This window comes from Ambystoma mexicanum, chromosome 14 (genome assembly GCF_040938575.1).
Source record: "Ambystoma mexicanum isolate Mex_15411 chromosome 14, UKY_AmexF1_1, whole genome shotgun sequence".
NCBI lineage: Eukaryota > Metazoa > Chordata > Amphibia > Caudata > Ambystomatidae > Ambystoma > Ambystoma mexicanum.
This window is the reverse complement of record NC_090940.1, coordinates 334,399,790-334,426,083: the sequence shown is the minus strand read 5'-3', so window position 1 is coordinate 334,426,083 and position 26,294 is coordinate 334,399,790. Positions and strand designations below refer to the sequence as shown.

At 48.9% G+C, this 26,294-nt stretch overlaps 1 protein-coding gene across 1 annotated transcript; it reads left to right on the top strand.

Annotated features, from left to right (window-relative positions):
* The first annotated feature begins 5,047 nt into the window (after positions 1-5,047).
* On the top strand, positions 5,048-7,077 carry LOC138526783 (nuclear apoptosis-inducing factor 1-like). The gene is made up of 2 exons (XM_069637471.1): positions 5,048-5,877; positions 6,192-7,077. The coding sequence occupies exons 1-2, from the start codon at positions 5,457-5,459 to the stop codon at positions 7,031-7,033; spliced, it is 1,263 nt and encodes a 420-aa protein (XP_069493572.1). The 5' UTR covers positions 5,048-5,456; the 3' UTR covers positions 7,034-7,077.
* Positions 7,078-26,294: the final 19,217 nt, after the last annotated feature.

The following is a 26,294-nucleotide window of genomic DNA, read 5'->3' as shown; positions in this document are numbered from 1 at the left end:
ACCCAGGCAAGCCGAAATGATTACACAAAGCAGACCAGAGGCTGCCGACCACAACTGGCGATTAGGAATATAGCGCACAAACTTAGTGTGCAGATATACTGCTCCTTGTTCATGGAGAGCGTGGTGAACAATGCATAGTGACTTAATTTGAATGTGCTGGGCCACTGGGAGCCAGTGCAGAGAGCGCAGTACGGGGGTGATATGAGCCCCATAGGGGGACCCAGTTGCCACCCAAGCCACTACATTTTGAAGACGTTGCAACCGGCCTACCAGCCCCTTAGGCTGGGCCAGATAGAGGGAGTTGCAATAGTATAGTTTGCTCATAATCATGGCGGCTATAACAGGGGGGCGGAGTGTGCCAGGGATCAGATGAAGTGCCTTTCTCAATATTTTCAGCTGAAGATGACCGGCCTGGCAGACCGCCGATACCTGAGCTGCGATTGACAGGTTGTCGGACATAAGGACCCCAAGATTTTTTACTTTAGTAGAGGGTGCCTGAGTGAGCTCAAAGAGGAGGGCCAGAAGGAGGGGATCTGGAGTGAAGGAGCAGGAGGAGAATCCACCACCAACACCTCAGTTTTGTCCCCACTCAATTTCAACCAGTTGTGGCCCATCCACTCACCCACGGCCGTCAGGCACTTAGCCAGACACACCAACACCTTAGCCTGATCAAGGTTGAGACGGATCAGAAGCTGGGTATCATCGGCATACAAATAGCACCTGACGCCGAAGCAGCTTATGAGGCGCACCAGCAGGAAGATATAAATATTGAAAAGAATGGGAGACAGAGCAGATCCATGAGGAACAACGCAGCTGAGGTGGCAGGACTCAAAGGTGAAAGGAGGAAGAGAAAGAGTTTGGGACCTATCCGACAAACCAAGCCAGTGCCTGACCCTAAACACCAATCTGGTTCAGACGGGAAAGCAGGATGACATGGTTGACGGTGTCGAAAGCCGCTGACAGATGAAGAAGAATCAGGGCTCTGACACTGCCGCTGTCAACCAGCCTGGCCATGTCATCCTGAACAGAGACAATGACACTCTCTGTGCCTCTGCCTGGATGAAAACCAGACTGGGCCGGATCAAGGAAACTGAAAGATTCGAGAAAAGAGGACAGAATATGAGAAACCAGTGATTCAAGAAGCTTCATCAGAAATGGAAGAAGATAAATAGGTCAGAAATTAGAAGTCAGAGCGGGTTCCAAAAATGGCTTCTTCAGCAAGGGAATGACCAGGGCAGCCTTGAGTTCAGGGGGGATAAACCCCGACTGACATGAGCTGTTCACGGCCGTCATAATTTCACTGAGAAGTTTGACCGAGACCTCCTTCATCACTGCCAATGGTAGTGGATCTGAGGGGGCACAGGACTTAATTCTCAGCATAGCGTTGAGTACCAGGTCCTCAGCAAAGGACGGCAAAGAGGACAGACTGGGGCCAGGGTTGTGCAGGCCATCAATAGACGGTGGATGAGCCGCACTGGGGAGGTTTTCTGCAATATCGGCATGAATGGTTGCTACCTTATTCATAAAGAATTCAGATAGGGAACCACATAGCTCCTGGGTTGGTTTAATAATAGGATCGCATTTGGAAGCAGAGGATAAGGACTTAATAACCGTGAAAAGTGCCTTAGGCTGGTTTAAAGCATTCTGAATTTTTTGGGCAATGTAGGCTTTCTTAGCCATTAGGATGGCCCCTGAATAAGCAGAGAGAGCGTGGCCCTGAAATTGAGTCGATCAGTAGGGTCATATTTAGAGCCCCACTTATGCTCCAATTTCCTAACCCCCCAGGCGGACAGATCTCAGCTGATATGAAAACCATTGTTCGGGGTGCAGCCTGTGCGGTTGGAAGAAGCGCAGGGGGGCGACTTCATTAGCAGCGTTCAAGAGTGAAATAGTTAAAAGGGACATAGATAGTCTTATGGTTGCTGTGCAGTTGTCCTTAACAGCACGGCCAAATTCTGTAGATTGGCTGACCACCAGCAGCGGCGCCAGACCCGCTCCGGTCAGGTTTTAGGGAGAGCAAGAGTGACAGATTATATAGGTTACCCAGTGGTGATCAGTCCAGGTCATAGGCTCAATCGAATGAATGGAGAGAGAAGCTGTGTTTGTAAAAACAACATCTAAAATTTTACCATACTTGTGAGTAGGTCCGGCCACTTGCTGGGGCAGATCTAGTTCCCTCAGACCATCATAGAACAGATCAAGAGCAGATGCACTGGGAACTATATAAAATAGTACATGACAAAGACACAAAGGGAAAGGGAAAGTTGTTTTTTGTGTTGTGTTGGGGGATATAAATAGGTCTATGAATCTTTTGTTGGCTTTTTTAAAATAGTAAAATGTAACCTAAAATGGGAAAGGCTCAAAGTAAAAGAAAAGCTTTTGTTTCTTTTAAATACATATGGGAGAAAAATCTGAGAACACGATCACACACTAAACAAATAAAAAGACAAAGGGCCACAAAAAAATGCTTAAGAACATACTAAAGAGCAAGAAACTACACACATTCCAAAGGCAAACAGAACTCATCCAATCTCTTGAAAACTCACCAAACACCCTCCAACTGTAAGCCTGCCCTGTGAAATGCCTTCCCCCCACAGTCTATTTAATTACCCAAAGCAAAAGAAAGTGAGCTGGGCCTTATTTAGGGGGACAAGCATCCTTTCGCAGATTTGTGACCTTTGGCTGGCTGAAAGAACTGGGTGAATCACTACAGCGAGCCCTGACAAGAACCAGACAAATAAACCCACTATGCATCATAAGATCCCAAACTTCTGATTCAACAACAAATAATTGTGTGAGACCGACAGGTCCCTGCAAGCTCACCAGAGATTCATAGGTACCAAGAACTGGTCTTGTTCCTTTTCACTAAAACTGTCTGATACTGTGTGTCTGTTTTGGGAGAGTTTGTAAAGGCCTACTGAGGAGGAACAGTAATTGTCAGATGAATGTTGTTGGGAAAGATTTCATTGTATATGTCATTTTCCCTCCAGCTGTACACCCCAAACTTTTTGCTGCAGTTTAAACACCTTAGTCTGACTTTGCCAGGGGAGCACAGCCTTCAGCTGCACTCCTCTGGGCTTTCGCTCACTTTTTATGGGGAAACTGACATGCCCTTAAAACAGTCAGTGCTGGGAGACTTTGTTTCCTTAGTCCTTAAAACAGTACAGTGCCCTTGGGTCTCAGTCATTTCCGAAGACCCTAGTTACTCTTGTAGGACATTTTGGGAGATGTGCAGATGTGTCATGGACAGGGCTGGTGGCAGCTTATCTTTTCATATAATTTTAACCCTTTCCTGCCATTTAAACCGTGTTAAACCACGTTTGGCACGAATAGATGGCCAGGCTCCAAAATGTCCATGCCACAAGGTTCTTTGTCCTGTCCTTTGTCCATCTTGTCCATTTGCCGTCCCCAGGTCGAGCTGACCCGGGTCTATCCTTATTTGGTCATGCAGTTTCCCGTGAAATGCCAAACTTTTGCAGGCTTCTGCATGCCTTGTGTGTGTGTGCCTCCAGGATGTGCGCTGGGGTGTCTATCCCCAATACACATTCTGGGTGCCAGAGAGTCTGGAGTGCTGTGAATGCCTGTGACCACCATGGTCCATGATTGGTCCACGTATGGAGTGTGTGTTTGTGAGCAAATCTACTATTGAGTCCTCTCCGTTTTGGCGCGAAGGGAACTTTGGATAAGAGGAGGCTGAAGACACCCATACCATGTCGATCTCTGGAGTTCTCACTGAACAAAGGATAGGATCCAAGTATCTTGAAACTACAAAGCTGAGTCGAGGAACCACTGGTGAACCGCTGGAAGGTTTGGCACCCTAAATCCGCTGTCGTCCAGTGGAACCCCTCTGCATCTGGTCATCCTAGAAGGTCTGCGAAGAGGCTTTGACCCATTAGAATAGTGGGACCAACTATTCTTTGCACCTTCAACAAAACCTGCAAGTAAGCCTTCTTGGAAATGTCCTTCGGCCAACCAGTGGGCTGACCAGCTTACGCAGGACCTTTGCTCTATCTCTGCCGCCGTTTCGAATAGGCCCTCGAAACTTGGTATACTGCTAGCTCTGTGTCCCCGGCACCTTCACACCGAATTTCATACACTTGGCATTCCCAGGGCTGAAGTGAGACGAGTGTGCCCGGACCGGAGTAAACACAGTTACAGTATTGCCCAGCCGCGGCAACGATCTAGGCAGGTGCGCTGCATTTGTGCCCCTCTAGCCCCTGAAGCCTGCTGCAGTGGAACTGGCCTGATCCATCCATCAAGAGCGGAAAAATTGCCACCGTCCCGTTTGGGAATCATCACTGTATCTTCGGAACTGAAAGCCTCAGAGCCGTTATATTGCCGCATTTGAACCTGCAACTGTAGTGGACTCGACTGGTGAAGTTTAGTCCGGAGTGCACCTGGGGCTGGTGAGTAAGCCTAACCCTAACTGGTGGCCCCTAGCGCCTCCATCCATTTTTATGCACGAGTGGCCCCTGGGGGTCCCTCTCCTTTCCACTGCTAGTGCGAACTAGCAAACTATTACCTAACCTTGAAATCACCTCTGCCCTCAAGTGGAGGCCCTCCTCGAATAGTGGGAATCTATTCTTCATCGCCTCACCCACCTTCCTGAGCTGGTAGAGACCCCTGAAGAGACCCCTCTTTGCCCATTGGAACAACCACGTGCGCCTGCTCTGCATTTACTATTGAGCACAAGGCTCCTCTCTTCTTAGGGTTTGGACTGCCTCTGAGTTAGGTGTGTGCTTGACATTGAAGGGGACTAAAGACTATCTGCACTGCCTATTTTCCTTCACCTCTAGGTTGTGAACATATTTTGTGCCTTTAACCCTTTAGACCCCAATGGTCTTGTACATATCTTGTATTGATAGTGTTATTTCGGTTTGATAGCATTGCTGCGATTCTTTTACTGTGTGTTGAGTTACACAGGCCTTGTAATCAATGTGTTTATAACACCTGTCTGGGAGTAATTTGTAAGTGTCCTTGCTCTGTGTGCTCATTGATGTCCTTAAGTCACCCCACCCCTCCTGAGACTTAGGGCCTCATTACGACCCTGGCGGTAATCCGCCGTCATTACCGCCATGGCGTAATGAACGTTAACGCCGTGGGACGATGGTGTAAAGTGCGCCACATTACGACCCATCGCGCACGAGCATTACGCCATGGCGGTAATGTAAACAGCGCCATGGCGGTAATGCCCCCAAAACGGCACCTACCGGCATCGTATGCGGCGCAAGGTGCACCACCGCCACCGCCGTACATAGCGGTGACCGTAGTTAGCGGTCACCGCAATTAGCGTTGACCGTAGATAAGCGGAACCGGAAGTAGCGTCACCGCGGCGGAACGGGAAAGAGCACGGCGGCCATCTTTAAAAACACAATCCATTGCCATCCTCCGAAACCACTGGACATCCGAGCCTGAGACCCCGCCAATACCGGCTTCAACCTTCTACCTGCAGGAAGATGCCGAAAGTTTTGAAAAAAGCCTGTGACCGCCAGCGGCAAGACCGCTTCTCCAGAGAGGAGCTCACCATTCTAGCGGAGACCCTACAGGAGAACGCTGCAGTGGTATTCTCCAACCAACTGACAAGACCGGCCATAACCAAGAAGAAGGCCATATGGGCACTGGTAGCTCAGCGGGTCAGTGCCGTGGGAACGACACCCCGCAATGTCAAACAGTGCCGCAAGCGGTGGGACGATCTCCGGCTCAGAGTCAGGAGCATACTATCAGCCAACATGAACCTGGCAATGGCAACTGGGGGAGGATCGGAGTCCCCTATAAAATTGCAGCCATGGGAGGAAATCTGTGCCTCCACAATCGGAATGCAGAGCATTGAAGGAGTAGGAGGAATGGAGAGAGGAGCCCCGACATCGGGCGATGCAGGTAGGTGGCTCAAATCAAGGCATGCAAAGTCCATTCATGTGAAGTACAATGTTGGCCCATAGTGTGAATGCAACACATCAGCAGGAGACTGCCCACAGATACATCCGATCTGCACCCTGTACACATGCAGCATGCACACCCTAACTGCAGGCACCCACATACCTCCATGCTACTTCCACACAAAAGGGAGTCAACTTTTTTCCCCTGCATGAAATGTGCCACATGTACTAACTGATGAGATGCCAGTCGCAACAATGCCCGGCCAATGTCCGCAGACCCATCAATAACACTCTCCCTCCTCTGTCCCACCACAGGCTCAAATTCCGACCTTGAGGAAGAGGACACCACAGCCTCCACACCCACCAAGAGGGCCAGGCCAACTGTGCCAACGCCACAACCCTCCACCTCTGTCGTCCCGAGGAAAACACCACAGCAGGCAAAATCCATGCAAGGGAAACAGGACAGGGCACAGACAGCCACCCCAGCAGGCAGTACAGCAGCAGCAGCAGCAGCAGCAGACATCACACCAATCATGCCCACAGAAGCCACAGCCTCTGCTGCAAGCAGCACACTTGGGGAGACTGCTGCCATTGCTGCCTCCTCCGATAGTGAAGCAGGGACCTTTGAGGAGAGTGATGTCAGGAGCCCCACAGGCCACCCTCATTCCCCCTACCTGTCCCTAAGCAGCCCGCATGTGGATGCCACACAGGGTCAGCCAGAGGATGACGATTGGCCAGCCACTCCATCCCCGCTGCAGGGGCAGATCAGCCCAATGGGAATGCCACTGCCATTAGCCATGGCCCAGAATCCCAACCATTCTCTGGAGGCGATTGCCACCCGGCAGCAGCAACTTTCCTCGCTGCTCGAAGAACATGTTGCTGAATGTGGGGGGTCAAGTGCAGCAATGGATAAATGTGCTGAGACTGTGAAGGCAGCTATAGAGTCGTCCACAAAGGACATCTGCGCGGAACTAGCTGCTGTGCGGCACGCCATCACTGACCTTGTGCAGACAATACGGGCCATGCGTCCAAATGAGCAGGCAGGATCCTCCTCGGTTGCCAGCTCGACACCGAGCAGCCCCATCCGCCGATCGGGGAGGAACCTCCGCAGCACAGGCAGGGGTGCCCCGGGGGCCAGTGGAGGGGGCTGCCAATAGTGGCCGGACAGTGTAGGAATCCTACTACTGACACTGCTGCACAGACCAACTCACACCTTTGTTGGGATTCCAGGGGGGGGGGAGGGTGGAGGGGGGAGTGGGTGTGTTGGGGTGTGCAGGGGGGTGGCGGGGTGGTGTGTTGGGGAGTTAAGGGGGGAGTTTGGGGGGGGTGTGTGCAGGGGGGAGGTGGGAGGTGGGAGGGGGTGTGTTGGGGTGTGCAGGGGGGTGGCGGGGTGGTGTGTTGGGGAGTTAAGGGGGGAGTTTGGGGGGGGTGTGTGCAGGGGGGAGGTGGGAGGTGGGAGGGGGTGTGTTGGGGTGTGCAGGGGGGTGGCGGGGTGGTGTGTTGGGGAGTTAAGGGGGGAGTTTGGGGGGGGGGGTGTGCAGGGGGGAGGTGGGAGGTGGGAGGGGGTGTGACACGACAGTACATAGTTCAAATACAGTTTATTCGTTTCACAAAAGGAAACGTGTGGACATTTTCATTGCGTATGTGTGCTTTATTGGTGTCCAGTCCTCAGTGTGCATGCCCCAGAGTCACACAGTGCCCCAAGTGCTGTCTCCATGCGATGAACACCAGCCGTGTGTGCTAGAAGCAGTGGTTGATGATACTTTGGCGCATGGCACGCCCCTCCTGTGCATCGCCTCCTCCATGTGGTGGCGCCCCTTCTGCACCCTCCTCATCCTCATCCTCATCGTCAGGTGGTTGCAGTTCTGCGTCAGGGGGCAGGGGCACATTCCGTCTGACGCACATATTGTGCAGCATGACACATGCCATGACGATCTTTGCCACCTTCTCATGGCCATACAGGAGTGCCCCACCAGACCTGCTGAGGCTTCGGAACCGTGCCTTCAGGAGGCCGAATGTCTGCTCTATGACCACACGAGTACGTGTATGTGCACGGTTGTAGTCCTCCTCGTGCTGGTTCTGCGGGTTCCGGACTGGCGTGAGGAGCCACCTCTTCAGGGGGTAGGCTGCATCACCTGTATGTAGGCGAGAATGTATGTGTCAGTCATGTTGTCTGTCCAGGAACATGATGTCCCACCATGGCTGGCATGGAACTGTTACCTTGGCTCACTTCTACATGCACTAATTGATTCACACTATGCAACCAGTATATGCCCATTGCTGCCATGGCCTGTTTAGCATGCCATCACCCTATGTATGCAGAGGGGTTTAGTGCATTGTGAGTGGCCTTCCTCTGTATCCGTTCTCTGTGTTACTCACAGCCAGGTGGAGTATGCATCATCCCCCCCCCCCTTTCAGCCAGGTGGAGTATGCATCATCCCCCCCCCCCCTTTCAGCCAGGTGGAGTATGCATCATCCCCCCCCCCCCTTTCAGCCAGGTGGAGTATGCATCATCCCCCCCCCCCCTTTCAGCCAGGTGGAGTATGCATCATCCCCCCCCCCCTTTCTGCCAGGTGGAGTATGCACTGGTACGTCATTCCCATGCCCACTTCCATGACATAGCACTCACCGAGTAGCCAGGATCTTGGGCCTGCATGTCGCTCCATGTAGCGTGGTATTGTGGAGTTCCTCAGGATCATGGAATCATGGGTTGATCCGGGGAATCGGGCACAACAATGTGTGATGATCTTGTTGGAGTCACAGACCATTTGCACGTTGATAGAGTGGAACTGTTTCCGGTTGCGGTACGGTACCTCCATGGCACGTGGAACCACCAATTCCACATGGGTGCAGTCGATGGCACCAATGCAACCGGGTATGCTGGCTAGTGCATGGAAACCCACTTTGGTGTTTGCAATCTCCTGGGCAGTCCGTGGTAATGAGATGTGGTCGTCTGTGTGCTTGAGGAGGGCATCAAGCACTTGGATGAGTGTTCGTGAGAATAATGGTTGTGAAATGCCATGCAGGTGCCCCACTGTGTGCTGGTAGGTGCCTGTGGCCAGGAAGTGGAGTACAGCCACTACCTTCAGTAGGGGGGGGATGGCGGTTGGACTTTCTATCATGCTGACGATGTCGTTGTGTGTCATGTCTACGATGGCGGTGATGGTGTCCCTGTCCAAACGGTACAGGGTGTGGATCTGCTCAGCAGTGAGGTTGTTTGGATTGGCTCTGATGCGTGGGATTGGGGGCTGCCTGCGTGGTGGCACTGGCTGTGCTGGTGGGGCTTGCTGGGCCTGCCTTGCCCTCCTTCTCCTCCTGCGTCTCCTCTGTGCTGCCTGTTGTTGTTGTTGTTGCTGTTGCTGTTGTAGTAGCACATGCATTGCTATCAGGTCCTCCAGCCCCAACATTGCTAGTCGTATTGGCATCATTGTGGAGTGTGACTGGGTGTGGGTAGGGGTGGGGTGTGCTCTTTTTATACTCCCCTGAGTCTGTATTGCCTTCACCTGTGCTGTTTCTGTGCACCTGTGGCAGCTGCATTCACTTGAATTGGCCCTTTACGGTTGGTTCGCGATGGCGTTATTTGCACCATGGCGGTAAGGTACTTAGCGGCCTCAATGATGGCGTTAGGTGCATGTCCGCTTGGGTCGGCATTTGCGTGCCTTTCCGCCATGGCGCTAAGTACGGTGTGGGCGGTCGCGTGCGCGCACCCTTAGCGCAGTTTGCGGCAGCGTTAACTACGATGCCGCTATTGGCATCGTAGTTAACGGTCACGGGTCATGATCGGACCTGGCGGAAAACGATGGCGGTAAGCATTTACCGCCATCGTTTTTCGCTTAGCGCCAGGGTCGTAATGAGGCCCTTAGTCTTGACCGCAGACCATAGCTACCTTGATTGGTCTGGCGTGTCCAGAGGTTACCCTGTTCCAAAAAACTAGGCTGGCCTTCTGAAATTCTGCCCACCAGGTCAGAGTTCAGAAATCCATCTTAACAGATGTGCAGCTTCTGCAGGTACTTTAACCAATGGCCTTAAAGATGTGCATCCAAAGTTGTTCTGCCGAAGACTGTGGCACATTTTTGATGAATCTCATTTAGCACAAATTGCAGAGCCTGTGGAAAGGTAATGTGTTTTCCATGTAAAAGATGATATTTTGGTACCAGCCGAAACTTTGCTGTGTCTAACTCCAGCAAAGCACCTGAGTTATTGACTAGTCTTTGACTCGAGATTCACCAAGAATGTCGGAGGTGCCCGTTGTAGGCAATACAGCCTGACGTATGCTGGTGTTGGTCCCTAGGTGCAAGGTGTTCGGAGCACGGAGACTCGCCATGTGGTTTTCAGCATCTATCCCGCAACCCCCGTGATTCCTGGCAGTAGCAGTGGAGGGAAAAGTGTGTCGGCGAACAATGGATACCAGATGGTATTAGGGGATCTTTTTGTTTACCCCATGCCTGCGGGAACCACTGCAGTGTCTCACTGAGCACTACTTTGCCTACCACATTTGCTCAGAGGTCCGTTGTGTGCTGTTGTATTTCCCGGTAAGCTCTTGTCATTTTCCTTTTCAACCGCAGTGCTTTGTTCTGCCCACGTTCTTTTAGCCATCTTCGAGAGTAATGCCAGCCACAAGGTCGTACTTTCTGAATAATATGTGCAAGAACTCAGACCTACCTACGGGGTTTGCCCCTGGGATACCGCTGCATTCTAACCCTTCTGTAGCTTTTGGAAGGGTGGAATCCTGTCCACAGCCTACATCTCCTGTCCCCTTTAGGAGCAGTAGTCACTTGTCGAGAAGATGTGGCTTTAAATGCACAAAGGAGACAAAGGATCCAGAAAGTACCTCTCCTTTCAATGAATAAAGCCAATAAGAGTGTTGCCATAAAGGTGCACACCCCCCATATCCATGCATATGCAGCCACTGAATATGGCACCATCCTCCTACGAAGTTCATGCAGGGGTACATGGGTATACACCAGAGAGTAGGGGATCTGTCAATCTAGAGGGCTATGTGCCTACGTGTGCCTCGACAACACCAGCCCGGTCAGCAAAATCAGGGGAATGGACAGGAGAAGTCTCCTCTGAAGGTTCCGGCAAGGGGTTGGTGATCCAAAGATTCCAGGAAACTGGTTGCTCCTCAAAGAACATATTATGCGGGATCTTGATGCATGCCTAAATGCCAAGTATTTCCGTGATTGGGTCTCTTTAGCTTCCAAAACTTTCTTGCGACACCCATTAAGCTTGAATAAATCCTGTCCATTTGAGCCCATTGGTGAGGAAAAGTCTTGCCAAGCCCTGCATATCCAGAATTGGGCTCATCTAGGTCGCCATGCCCGTCCCGAAGAGTCTCCTCACAAAGTCATGAATACTCTGGTTGCTGTAGCTAAGTTTGTTTCTGGCTCAGCTGGTGAACCTTCCTCTGCTGGTACTTCTTCATCTACTAAACTGGCTACCTTTCCTGATCTCCCATCCTTGAAGGATATTCGCCTTATTAAGTCATCTATGGCAAGTATTGCTGACCCTATCTTAAAGAGTTTTGCCATGGATCCTAGAAACATTATTATTACCAATGTGGATAAGCCGAGTGAATACGAATCCAGCGAGGAGCTCAAAAATAAAATGTTAGCCTGGCTCAATCAAAGAGTGGGTCGTAATAGTGTTAGAAATCAAGATCTGAGAGTCCAACGAAGGATACAGATTGATAACTGGTGCTCCCTTGACAACATAGACTGTATTGTTATTGGATGTGGATCAAGTAGTTAACCCTCATTTGTGAACAAAAGCATACATCTGCGCAATATGTCTTCCTTTACCAAGCTAAAAACTATTGTGAACTGATTTTTATGATTGTGTCCACTTTTTGTTAATTTTCTCGTCCCATATGCTCTTTTATATGCCAGCTTTTTCTATGTATTTCTATGTAATGTTGTTGTATTTTTGTTATGTTGTTTTTTGTTAGTGCACTGAGGCCTACGGGTGTGTTGTGCTTTATAAGAAATAAACTATACTCACCCTGACTGTTCCCCTGCATTTTTTCCACCATGGTTTTGCCACATTTGTTCTCTCTATTTTTATGGAGAGTGCAGGGTTAGGGACTTTCCTTTGATAAGGTTGGGGAAGGGGTGGGAGTGTGCAAGGGCATTGCGGTGTTGCCACATTCAGAATGTGTGTCATGACTCACTGTCAATAAAAGGAGCCACAGCTGGCACGTGTATCAGAACGGCGGCAGACTCCATGAATGGCACTTCTGCCTCATGTCTCATTTTAACACAGCTCTTTTACCCTAGCCTGCAGGCTGACGATGTTTGACCACAGTACTGCAGCCATCACTGATCTGCGTGCCCACAGATCAACATGTGTAACCTGGGAGCACCCAGGCCACTGTCAAATTGTGTGAACACAGAATAGTTGCAAGCCCAGGTGCCCCCGGCAACTGGTGTCAGCCGTGTCATCACGGCAACTGCAAGTGTATGCTGGGTGCCTCCAGCAACCATCAGGCTGGCCCATGTGCCTGTGAGCCATCCCGCAACAACGGTAATTGAAGATCCGGCTGGGTGCCCAGCAATGATGAGGATGGCCCGTGTACCCATGGACCACTCCACACAACAATGGTGATCTGTGGTCTGAGCTCTCTGATGATGCTGAAACAAATGTGATCGCTCCATGTTGGAGGTCGGAAGGAGGATAACGGCGCCACATTAAAGTGCCTGCAGCAGCCCCAGACCGTGGTGGCACCGCCTCACTCCTGTGGTGGAAGTGCTCTGCCTGAGGCTTAGCCAGGCCGCATGTGCTGTGAGTTTTTTAAAAAAAGCAAGGAACAAGATGTTGTATGAATTTCCCTGAAGGAAGACAGGAATCAGGCAGGGGTTTTACCAGTGCTTTATTTCTCCTGGTTGCTCCGGAACATTTCTCATACAGACAGTGCCTGGGTAAGCGTGGGCCAACGTGGCCAACTGGGGCCTGGCTGCAGCAAATATAATATTACAGCTTTAATGCTGATTGAGTCCCGTGCTCGGAGGAGCCGGGAAGACGCAGCTGTCCGCGTCCTCAGCTCGTCCCGTAATGCGCGCCTAGCGCGCGGGGGCGGAGCTGTGGTCGCGGGCGAGATCTCGCAAGAGCAGGGCTCTCGCGACATCTCTACACACCTCCCTTTTTCAATGCGGAACGGGTTCACTGTAACACATAGTCATTGTATCTCACCGGTCTTCTGTGCTCCCTTCTGGGCCTCTCACTGGTTCCAGGGCACGGTCCCTGCTGAACCGGTTCTGGGCTTACATTCGGTTTTTCCTGTTCTATATCGGTTTCTTCTCTTCCTCCGTCGTTTCCTTCGGGTTCTCGTTCTTCGTTTCTCCCGTCGTCCCTTTCGGTTTCTATGCGTGGGGTCTCTGGGGTCCTCGCTTTTTCTTGCCTTCGCTGGTATAATGCTACTCTTTCAAAGTTCCACGTGCGCCCGTCTTCTGTGCGGACGTGATTGGTTCCTTTGTGAGTTACTTTTATGGGCTGACTATACCTGGATCCTGTGGCTTGATCTTTTCTTGGTAGTTTGATTTTGATCCAGTCCCCTTTTTCTATGTTGGGCGCTTGTTTCGTCCTCCTTCTTTCGTCACTCCACGATTTCATGCGTGTCTTGTTTCTTTCAATGCGCCATACCACTTCTGTCATGTCTACTGCTTCATCTTCCCTTACTTTCGACAGCCATGGTGGAATGAGCGTAGATGCCGCACTCCTCCCTCTCAACATTTTGAACGGGGATATTTGAGTAATTCCGTTTGGCGTGAGCCTGTGGGCCGCTATTGCTTCTTTGGTGGTTTTGAGGGGGTCCATGCCCGACGCTGTTGCCAGTTGGATGGCCCCCTTTATGAACCTGTTCGCCCTCTCCACAAGTCCATTTGCTTGGGGGTGATATAGGGCCGCCTTCTTTTGTTTGATGTGGTTCCTTTTTAAAAATTCTTCCATGTCTTTGGAAACTAGTTGTACTCCATTGTCTGTGACCACTTCTTTGGGGAGGCCTTCCCTTTGAAAGATTTCAGTGAGTACTTCTATGACTGTCTCAGTGGTTATGTTTGGGACAAACTCTGCTTCCACCCACTTGGATAGATATTCGACCAGCACTATGCCGTATCTGTGTTCCGTCGCCATCGCCTCCAGGGGCCCTATGAAGTCTATGCCCACTTTGGACCACACTGCTTCTGGTATCTCCGTGGGTATGAGAGGTGCTTGGCGAACCTTCAGTCTTTTGTCGCTATTTAGGCATTCATGGCAGCGCTCTATCATGGAGCGTATTTCTTGATCCATAGACGGCCACCAGTAAGCTTCTCTCACCCTGCGGCGAGTCATTGTGTTCCCGAGGTGTCCCGCGTGGGCCCTGCAGAGAATTGTGCGTCTCATTCCTGTGGGGGGGATGATTTGATCCATTCTCATGATTATCCCCTCTGTTTCCGACAACTCATCTTGCACCTTCCAATATGGTCTCATGCCTTCGGGCAGCATTTTTTCATTTGGCCACCCTTCTCTGATCCATTTGCGAATCTTAGCCATGGTTGGGTCGTTCCCATCTTCTTCTTCCCAGTGTCTCTCACTGAGTTCCAGGTAGTCTGGTGCCCTTATGTTTGAGATGGATGCAACGATGCATTCTCCGTGTAGGAATGTGGTAGCCCTCTCCTTGTTCTCTGGCAGTCTCGACATGCAGTCGGCTTGCGAGTTTTTCCAGCCTGAGATGTGATGGATTTCAAATGTGTATTCCTGTAGTTTCGCTGCAATGCGAGCTAGTCTGGGCGTTGATGCTTTGGTGCCTCCCGGACTGAGCATGTGGATGAGCGGCTTGTGATCTGTCACCAGCTTGAACTTTGTGCCCCACACGTATGTTCTGAAATGTTCGACTGCCCATGCGCATGCTAGCATTTCTTTTTCAATGGTGGAATAGTTCTGTTCCGCCTCTGATAGTGCCTTTGATGCAAAGGCCACCACATGTTCGGTGTCACCTCTCCTCTGCGTTAGCACAGCTCCTAGTCCGTACGCACTGGCGTCAGTGGTGATGACTGTATCCCACTCTGGGTTAAATGGTTGAAGACATGGAGCTTTCATGATATGTTGCTTTATGGTGTCTATCGCCAACTTCTGGGGTTCTTTCCACGAGAATTCTGTCCCTTTTTTGAGTAGATCGCGTAGAGGTGAAGTGGTTTCTGAAAACTTGGGTATGAATTTCGCATAGTACTCAGCCAATCCTAGAAATGACCTCACCTCTTCTTTGGTGGTGGGTTTTGGAGCCTTGATGATGGCTTGCATGAGATTCTGTTTTGGACTGATGCCCTTTTCCGAAATCTTGTACCCCAGATATTCGACTTCTTTTACCCCAAAAGAACATTTCTCATGGCGTAATTGCACTCCTGCTTCTTGTAGCTTGTTGAGAACTACTTTGAGCGTGGCATCGTGCGTCCGTTTATCCCCTGCGTAGACCAATATGTCATCCTGAAAGTATACCACATTTTTAACTTTCCGTAGAAGGACGTCCATCATACGTTGAAAGGCTGATGCGGCTGATGACAACCCGAAAGGCATTTTGGTGAATTGAAACGTGCCAAACGGAGTGATAAATGCCGTGAGGGGTTTCGATTCTTCGTGCAGCTGTATTTGGTGATACGCATTTCTCATGTCTAGTTTAGAGAATATTTTGGCCTCTTTCATTAGTAAAATGAGTTCGTTTATGCTTGGGAGCGGGTAATTGTCCGTGATGACTTCTAAGTTTAGGCTGCGCAGATCTATGCACACCCTTAATTCTTGTGATTGGGGTTTCTTTATGAGGACGACTGGGCTCAGCCATTCGGACGCTTCAATTTCTTCTATCACTCCTTCCTTCTTCATTTTGTCTAGCTGTTGTCTAAGGGCGTCCCTTGCTGTGGTCGGTACCGGTCTCACCCGATGCTTGACGGGGACAGCATTTCTTTTGAGCACAATTTTGTGAAGAAAACTTTTAATGTGCCCCGGCTCCTCCGAGAAAAGTGTTGGGTAATCGCTCTTGACAACGGATCCGCTCCTCACATTGACTGATAGAACTTGATCTTCTGTGCTGGGATCCAGCCTGATTTTTAATTTGTCTTGATCGTCCCAGCCCAACACTGCAGGCCCTTCGTGGCTGAAGTAGACCCTGGTGATGGTTTCTCTTCCTTTGAATTCGACTTTGCCGTTGATATAACCTAGCAGTTCGACTGAGGCCCCCCCAAACACCGTGGGCTTGTGTCGCGTGGTGAGCACCTTCACTTTCTCTTTACCCACCATTTCTTTGTATGTCTGCAGGGGTAAGATGGTGAGGTCTGAACCGGAGTCTGCCATGACCCTTGTCTCTCTTCCATCGATTTTGATCACGCAGTGGGGCTTCTCTCTCCTGGCTCGTGTGCTGTTCACCATGATAACTGTGGGTCTTCCTTCCTCATCTGAGGAGGATTCTCTTTCCCTTGTGCGATCTGTGTTGAGGCTGGTGACTTTCTTGTTTCTCCATCGACACACTATCGAGAAATGTCCAATGCGTTTGCAGACAGAGCACTCCTTGTCTCTGGCTGGGCACTCTCTGTCAAAGGCCAAGTGTTTGGTACTGGTGCACCTATGACACTTGAGGGGTTCTTTCTTGTTGCTTCTCACTTCTCTCGTGTCTGGTGCCAACCTAACTTTTCTTGAATGGAACCCCACAGCTTGTATTTCAGTGGGACCTTGGGCCCCTGTAAACTCTTTCCTTCTTCCCGCCGTTTCTTCCACTGCTCTGGCGATCTCAACGGCTTTCTCTAACTGTAGCTCTTTTTCATGGATGAACTTATCTTGAACTTTCCGACTGTTGGTGTGGACAACTAGCATGTCGCATATACGGTTCTCAGCATTGGTGCCGAAGTTACACAAGGCTGCTAGTTCTCTTAATTTCGTGACGTAGTCATCGACGGGTTCGGATTGTTCTTGTTTTCGAGTGTAAAATCGTATCCTATGGAGTACTGTGTTCTCTTTACTGGCGAACCTCTTAATGATTCTTCTAACCGCTTCCTTGAACACATCATCATTGTCATCCTCTACTGGAATCGGGGTAAGGCCCTCGAATATTCTTTGCCCTTCCACCCCTAAGGCATTGAGTAACATGGCCCTGCGTCTTGCCGCTGAAAATCCTGCTCCGCCCACGGCCTCCACGTACGTCCTGAACAGCGGCTGCCATTGTGGCCAAGGAATGGCAGGCCTACCTGGCGTTTGTAAAAAGGGTGGCGGCGGTGTTGCTCCCTGCATGCTTCTGCGCGGTTTCTGGTGATGATCCTCGTCGCCAATTTATGTTGTATAAATTTCCCTGAAGGAAGACAGGAATCAGGCAGGGGTTTTACCAGTGCTTTATTTCTCCTGGTTGCTCCGGAACATTTCTCATACAGACAGTGCCTGGGTAAGCGTGGGCCAACGTGGCCAACTGGGGCCTGGCTGCAGCAAATATAATATTACAGCTTTAATGCTGATTGAGTCCCGTGCTCGGAGGAGCAGGGAAGACGCAGCTGTCCGCGTCCTCAGCTCGTCCCGTAATGCGCGCCTAGCGCGCGGGGGCGGAGCTGTGGTCGCGGGCGAGATCTCGCGAGAGCGGGGCTCTCGCGACATCTCTACACAAGAGTTTCGGTTTGCTCTGTTTCCGGGACTTCACAAAAGGAATCAACATAAATAAAGCGGCTGCCTGAGTTTGACGAGAAATGCCAGGGGCAGTACAGCCTGCACTCTGCTGTGCTGCCCTGGTGTTCCCAGGTCGCTGGGCGGTGAGTTATGTGCTCCGAGATCCGAGTTTAAAAAAAAGAAATAAAAAAGCTGAAAGTTGGCTGTGCTCCGTTTCATGGAGCAGATACATGAAAATGTGCCCGCGATGTGCTCTGTGGCCGGCAGAGCTCATAAAGATGAACAAAAGGAAGGTGCCAGCCGTGTGCGCTTCACCAGAGGAATTTTTGTAAGGAAAAAATAAACTGTGCTTCTGCTCCGTGATCAGTTTAACTGTGTTCCTGCACATGACAAAAAAAGGGCTTTCATTTCGAGCTTGTGAGATATTCAGCAAGGATGTATGCAAGGAACGACTCCAGTCAACACTGGCAGCCAGGCCTACCTAGCTGATGATATCGTCAATGCGCCACTTCTAGATATGTTCAAGAAAAACAATGGCAGTTTGTCAATTTAATGAGGTTTGACATCATTACCCACTTTCTGTAATCCTATCTCTACCAAGAATGAAGGCTGGCATAAGCGGAAGGGCGCTGCCTTCCAGAACCACAACAAATTCCCAGTAGCCCTGTATTAAAGCACACAATTAACTCTGATCGTTCCAATATGTCAACATCAAAAAGTTGACAAAACAAAATAGGGGCGATCGCTAAATAAGGGAATGTGGCTAGGCCATGACAGCTGCCTGGTCCCCTGCTGCACAAGTGAGCCCAAAGACTAGGGGAGAGATCGGTGGCACGTGGCCTTTACCGCTGCATGGAGTAAAGTATCTCCTGCCTGGGGGAGTGATAGCAAAGAGTGGCCCAGACACCGTGCTCATGAACCGCGCTTGCAACCATCCTAGAGTGATAAAGGTGGGACATCAAGCTGTTTCCTGCAGCCCCAGAAATGCTCAAAGAGGACTCCGTAAATCTGTATTTTTGATGCTGTGAGCCCACATGTTATTGATGTGCTTAAAGTGGTCTCAGTAAACATATGTATGTGAAGTTGTGATCCCTCATGTTGTCGGCATGCTAAATATGGTTCCAGTAACTGATAATGGTGCCATCCGTTAAGAGTTCCCTGCTCCCCTGCTGAATAAAGTGTTCTTTATAATGTGGTAGATAATTAATCCTATGATACACAAGTGTGTGGTATGTACAGTGGGTTTCACCGTAGAGGGAGCTAGACATATTTACATTCAGAGCCTCGCCCCATCTGTAATATATGGGCTGGAAAGCCGTTCCTTGCACGATCTTGTATGTAGCAAATGATTGAGGGTAGATATTGGAGGAAGATTCGGGGGCTCCCCCAATGTGTCCCTATGGAGATCATTAGACTCGAGATGGGACTTCTTTCCCTGGGAAGTATGGGACTCAAGAAACGGGTGGCGCTTTATCTTTTCACTGAAACCTGTGGGCAGTCGCACCTCCTGTACAACCTTAGATCTCCTCCTCTTGAGGCGAAGAACGACCACGTTTTTGTCCTCAGTATCATGGTACTATTTGAGTTACTCAGATGGTCTCCGAATTTGGAAAAGGGTTTGCAAGAGTTGGTTAAAAAAGTGCATAGGGAGAGCGAACTTTGGGACTGGGGGAGGAACTTTACCCATCTATCCACATTGAGGTCCTATGGTTTTGTAGCTGAAAGGTTGTATACTTACAGGAGACCCCAAAGGTATTTTACGATCTGTCCCTCCAAGCACCTTTGTCGGTTCCTACTCTTACTGCACCTGAAAAGGTTACCAGTTTTAGAGACTTTGGGCAGAACTTTGAACATGCCTAGAGCCCTGCATACCTGCCGACTAAGTAAACATTCTTTAGAAATTGAAAGACAAAATCACGTGTTAACGAGTGTTCAGTAATGGGTCCTCACTATATTAAGTATCTGGGGTAATATGTTTCTGAGCTCTATACTATTACAACAGACGACTTCTGGAGAAGATGTTGCAATACGCAAAACAAAAAGCTGCAGGCAGATATGTATAGACTGTGGCTGATTGCTTCCAAGTTGCTAGATAATTAAATGCTGGCAGAGCTGGCAGTAGCTCACCAACATTCTTGAAATAGAGGGAACGATTAATTAGATGGGAACGTTTAATATTAGTGTTATTGTTACTGGAAGTGCTGAGTTTTTATCGAATATGTTTTTATCCAATAAGTGAGGCTTAATTTGCTTTGGGACTTTTTTTCTTCTCTTCCTGATCTTGTGTGATTTTAGTGATATTATATATGCTTTGCTGTGCAAGAAAATGTGTTGTAATTATATGAAATATTTTATATGACGTGATATATTTAGATATTTTATATTCTATAACATATTTTTGAATGTTTTCTGTAAAGTTTTGTACTGAAACACAATAAATAAATAATAATAATAATGTGGTAGAACTGCCAAAATGCCACCAGCAGTTCACCAACTCTGACGGTCACCTGCAAAATAGGTAAGGAGTGGTTGGTGTACATTTTAATATTTGTAACTGAGTTCCAATATATGTGGTTATTGTTTAACCCCACGGTTCCCAAGTGGACGAAGTATTGCTATTCGTGACTGTTGATTTATTTGATGCCCATTGATGGTGTCTTTTATTTTGTTTGTTTGAAAAAGGAAAAGTGTGAATTTATCCCTCTAGGAATATGTGTCATGACTTCATCATAACTCACTGTCAATAATAAATAACCTCAGCCGGCACGAGCCCCAGAACAGCAGCAGACTCCATGGATGGCACTTCTGCCTGGTGTTTCATTTCTTGGGCCTGCAGGCTGATGCTGTATTATCACGGACCTGCTACGCTGGCCTGCAGGCTGATGCAGTGTGACCACGGTACTGCAGCCACCACTGATCTTGGTGCCCCCAGATCAGCACGTTAACCTGGTAGCCCCCAGGCCACTGTCAAGATGTGTGATCACAGCACAGTTGCGAGCCTGGGCGCCCCTGGCAATAGGAGTCAGCCATGTGACCACAACAACTGTAAATGTAGGCTGGGGGCTCCCAGCAACCATTGCGCTGGCCCGTGTGCCTGTGAGTCAGCCCACAACAACAGCAATTGAAGATCCTTCTGGGTGCCCCCAGCACTGATGAGGAGTGCCCATGTGCCCACAGAGCGCTCCCCACAACAGAGATATGGGGTGAATGCCCTGCCCAGAATGGTGCAAATAAATGTTGGAAAACGAACGCAGTGAGTTGGCCCCACTTTGAGTGGTACCAGATCTGATAATTTCTCTGCAACCTTCAATTACGCCCTTGACAATGACACTTATAGTGCAATCTATATTGTAATCAGTTATGCATTGAGAAGATGAGGTTAAGTGTGCATGACACTTAACATAGGCGTGTAAAATAATCCCTTTCCCTGGAACGTTTGGCTTCATTCATATTAGTTTCACCAAATGTAACCTATCTTAAAGAATGTTTATATATTATAAGCAGTATGACAAAGTGCCAGTTTCAGTTTTCATAGCATGGAGGGTCCTTCATGCTTTTAGGACAAATATCTCACAAATGTCCACTTCAAATTTCGAGATTTCCTGCATAATGTAGGCAACGGACAAACACAACAGAAATTCAGAAAATTGGATCATAAGATGTCGAGCTTGCGATTTTTAAAAAGAATATTGCCATTTCGGGAATGTGGCGAACAAATAAGTCTGGAAATGGACGGAAAGTTCACATAATACTCGTGCAAATACACAAAAATCTGTCTACGATGTGCTATAATTACAACTTTCGAAAAGCAAAATACATTGGGCCTCATTACGACTTTGGAAGTAGCCATGCCCTTAATAAGGGCATGGCTGCCTCCAAAATCGTGTCCGGGTTCCCTGAATGGGGACATACCAGGCCATTCCGAATATGGAGGGCCCGGTATTTCCTCCTTCAGGGAACCCGGGCCCGGTCCTTCCCCATTCCCATTCGAGCCCTCATAGGGCTCAATGGGAAGGGGGGGGAGCTAACAACGGGGCCGTTGTTAGCTCCCTGGTCCCCTCGTAGGACCCGCTATGGATGTCTGGAGGGGACCTCGTAATAGTGCAGAGTGGGTTTAACCGCGCCGGCACCATTACCTCCGCTGTTAAACCCATTCCGCACAAGTTATAATGTGGCCCATAGTCCAAAATGGACGATTATTCTACTCTAAATGCTTTTTGGAAGTTTTTGTCTACATTGTGAATTTTAGGTGTTTAAGAACAGACGAAATCAGTGATTCACCACCTGAAGTGTGCCTGAAATAAACCTTTAACAAGCCTTGCTATTATTGTATAGAATTCCAGAAAGACAAATGATTTGTTATTCCAATTCTTTCTTATTTAAGGTCACTGCTCAAAGTGTTACTCTTGTGGAATCCCCTGTTATTGAAAGAGGCCTGAACAATAAATCCAGCCACTCCAGAACAAAGAGCCGCCACATGGCACTGCCCACTGGCCAGGATCTATAAAAAAAGGTAGCAAGGGAGACCACAGGGGTAGCAGTTGCGACCCCCTGCTGATCCCCAAATGACGTACCTGATTTTAACTGGGTGTTCTGCTCATCAGAAGCAGACGCGCTCCTAGATTTGCCAGAAAATGTTCTCTTTGTTCCCTAGCCTTATCCAACAAGGGTTCTCTTCTCTTGTTTATTTGCTTCTTTACGCCTCTGCAAGGGGACTTTGAGTCCTGAAAAACAGCAGCAGTGGTCAACAGTTTGAGTCTCTCCCACGCTATGTATACTTTGATCCACGTAAAGGGTCGGTGGAATGCACGCCCTGTGTAAGATCCAATGATATTATCTATCGTGTAGGGTGCTTAACATCTGCAGAATCAATGGGTGACAGCTGCTAAGAATGCTGGGAGTATCTACATTGTGTAAATGATCCTCAATGCTCCTGGGTGCCTTGGCCCTGCCCATTTCTTGTCTCCAGACAAATAAAGGGCCTTGGCTGAAATTAACCTCTTTTTGCCCTAATCAAGCCTGCTTTACATGCTCCAAGAATCTCTCTTTGGTGCAGCCCAGCCTTTTAAAGTCCCCTCTTCAGATCCAGATGGTGTGAAAATGCTAATATGACTAACCATGCCTCACTGGTTTAGGCTGATTTCAGCTGGTATCAGCTCTCAAAGAGGTGCTATGCCTTTTGCAGCTTCACCTCTAGACCAAACAGTAACTGGCACGTGTAATACAGTTGTTTGTGCCAAAAAGAATCTACCCTCTAATATCAAATCATAAGTGATGATTTTGTGTAACGATTCAATGTAACGAGGTGTGTATAAGTGACGATTTCGTGTAGCGTTTCATATGAGTCTGGCAGCATTCCGTAACACATGCCTCCAACTTTGATTGTATGCTGTCCAGATCTACAATTCCTGAGAGGTTTCAGGTTAATTAACTGACATTCACTGAAGATGTTTTGTGATGAACTTGTGTAAGTGATAAGTGACAATACTGTAACACTTTGAATTGGGGTCATTGTCTGCCCTAAAGATATGCATCTGCTGTCATTCTTTCCCACATTTCTCCAACTTTGCTGGTATACTGTCCAACTTTCCGATTCCCCAAAGGTGGGGAGTGGGGTGCGAACGAAGCAAGCCCTTGGATGGAGTATCTCTACAAGCGAACAAGCCACTGCGTTCAATGCACAGCAGTCGCATGAGTATGGGAACGAGCGGGGCAAACCCCTCGGGGGGGAGTTGGGCGCCAAAGGCACCAGGGGGAGCCCCAAGGTTTGGGCACTGAAGGCGCCAGGGGGGCAGAGCCCCACTAGTATGGCTATAACTTTATTTCTGATCATACTACAACGTATACATTTGGTATTAAGTTTCTTTATATATAAGGGCACTAAGCTTCTGTTTTGAAGGCTGCTAGCGCAATGTCACTAGGTATGATAGAGCACTTAAAATACCAGTGTAGTTTGAACATGAAGTTTTATCAAATGAAAAAGCACCTCACTGGTGGCATACGGTTTTTGAGCCTATGACAGTTTTTCCAGAATAATAATATTTTTTCCTGTCCACTAAGCGCTGCTAATGATAAGGTGAGAACTGCCCAGGGCTTTAAGCGGGCCGGGGCCTGCCGGGGCTGGGCCCCGGCAGGCTCCGAAATTTCGTTTTGAGGCGGGGCCCTGCCGGGGCCCACTAATATCCCCTGGCAGCCACTACACGGAAAGGCATTTTTTTCTACAGCCTGAAGCTCTCGCTCGTGTGCAAGAGCTTCAGGCTTCAGAAAAAAATGCCTTTCAGCCATAATGGTGGCGCCGCCGCACCTGGGAGGCATCCCTTTAATCAAGTGATGCACGTGGGCCGGCACCACCATTATGGAGAAAACGTGAGGCCGCTGGAAGCAGAGGCCTTGCTTCCTAAATACTGAAGCTCCCGCGGATTCGCGGGAGTTTCAGTCTTTAGGAAAAAGGCCTCTGCGTCCAGTGGCCTCACCCTTTCAGCCTTAATGGTGACGCTGCCCCTCCCCAGCTGGCGAGGGGCAGCACCACCATTAGGCTGAATAGGGGAGGCCCTGTCCCCTGCCAGGTAAGCCTATGGAAAATAAATGCAGAGATTAGCACCATCTCCCCCAGAGGCTGCCTGGCAGGGGTGCCAGTAGCCCATTGAGCCGGGTCTCGTCAAGGGGGCGTGGCCTAACGAGCCATCAAGACCCCCGCTGTTAGGCCACGCCCCCTATATGAGCCCCGGCTGATTTGTAGTGCCACTTAAGGCACTGGAACTGCCAATATGTATCCTTAAACGATCAAACAATCTTTCTACTGTCAGCCTTTCTTAAAGCAAAACGTACTTTGGAAAATGTTACAGTTTCCCACGTGCAGGTTACCAGCTGCACACAACCTTGATTCTAAGAAGTTGCCATTTTGCGTTCCAGCTGCTGGTGCATCTTTAAACTGCGCACAGCAGAAATATTCATGTATCCATCTATGTATGCCAGTGATTATGTTGCTTATTCCATGAGTCTTAAATCATCCCATATAAACCCACTGAAGCAACTTTTTAGAACGGAGCAAACTGAAAAATTGTGTTTTGCAAGGTCCATTTTCTTGCATAATCTTCCTTAATTTTGTTCTGAAAAATGCACATGACTACACCTTCACAGATCAAATTATGTCACCCCACTAGGAAGAGAGGGCGCTGGCATTGGCATGCCGATGGCCCTAACAACCCCTGCTGCCCCTGCAGTGTGGTTGGCCCCACTGCCCTATGTCCCGGAGGATACGCAGGCCCGCTCAGATTTCAAAAATAAATAATTTCTTTTTGAAGCCACTTTGAATTCAGAAAGAAATAATTTCTGTTATGTTTCTCCACAGGGACCCGACAGACGTGCATGGAGGCCTCTGGCTCCTCTTCTCTGCCCGTGATAGGAACTGTTTCTGTCTGTATGGAGCCCAGAGCTGAAGGCCTGCCTGCAGAGAAGGTAGTGCAAAGGATTTGCTGAATAACGTAAGAAACATATCTTTTTGTAAATGTCTGTGCATACACGGGTGTGTGTGTATATTAATATTATGTAATGTGCATGAATTAGTGAGTGTGTGATGTATGGGTGGCTGGGCGTGCCTATATGTGAGTGTATGGTGAATGGGTGAACATGTAAATGAGCAAGTGAGTGGTAGGTGCTCGTGTTAATGCCTGGCTGAGGAGCTGATTTTGGGAGTTGGCGGAGGGGGGAGGCAGAGAGGAAGTGTGGGGGGCATATATATTATGTTATGTGTGTGAATGAGTGAGTATATAATATATGGGTGGCTGGGTGTGCCTTTATGTGAGTGTATGGTGAATGGGTGAACATGTAAATGAGCAAGTGAGTGGTAGGTGCTCGTGTTAATGCCTGGCTGAGGAGCTGATTTTGGGAGTTGGCGGAGGGGGGAGGCAGAGAGGAAGTGTGGGGGGCATATATATTATGTTATGTGTGTGAATGAGTGAGTATATAATGTATGGGTGGCTGGGTGTGCCTTTATGTGAGTGTATGGTGAATGGGTGCACGTGCAAATGACCAAGTGAATGGTGTGTGAATGTGTTTAATGCTGGACTGAGGAGTTGAATTTGGGGTTTGGGGTGGCAGAGATTGGGGCTAGTGGGATGCACTTAAGAATAATTTCAATGGGCATCCATGATAAAGCAGGCAAGATATGGGTCATTAGTGGTTGAACTAGCATTTTGGCGCAGCCCTGTCAATTCTTACTGTGGCAAGACATTTTCAACTGCCCATCTATGATAAACCGAGCATGGTATCTGGTATTAATTGGCTAGAATGGCATTCTGGGGCAGCCATGTTAGCCTTTTCTTCCTGTGGCAAGACATTCTATGGTAAAGCAAGTATGATATGTGTTATTACTTGTCTAGACTGACATTTTGATGCAGCCAATTTGGACATGTTTTCTCATTGTGGCATTGCATTTGGAATGGCAGAGCCAACCGGAGTGTGTCCTTTTGTGGGGGCACTGCCATATATTGGCAAAGCTAGTCTGGACATATTTTCTTATATTATCATTACTGGCATTATGCACAAAGCAAACATGAGTATGTTTTTATATGGGAATACTGGCATATATAGGCAACCATCATGGGCATTTATGAGCACAGCCAGCGTGAAAGTGTTTTTATACTGGCATATAGTGTGGGCAAAGGCATCATGGAAATGTGTTGGGACATGCTCCTGTGCACACCCTTGTGAATTGGATCTACTGTAACTCTGAATTAGAGTAACCCTACACAACCAAACTGCCTGGCTTTTTACCCATGTGTTCACCAAGTGTAATATATAAGGCAC

What these genes read in the sequence shown, in the direction of transcription:
- LOC138526783 (XM_069637471.1), top strand. Translation starts at nt 5,457, where the DNA reads ATGCCGAAAGTTTTGAAAAAAGCCTGTGACCGCCAGCGGCAAGACCGC. An exon ending in CCCGACATCGGGCGATGCAG is followed by an intron (nt 5,878 to 6,191) that starts GTAGGTGGCTCA and finishes GTCCCACCACAG; the next exon opens with GCTCAAATTCCGACCTTGAG.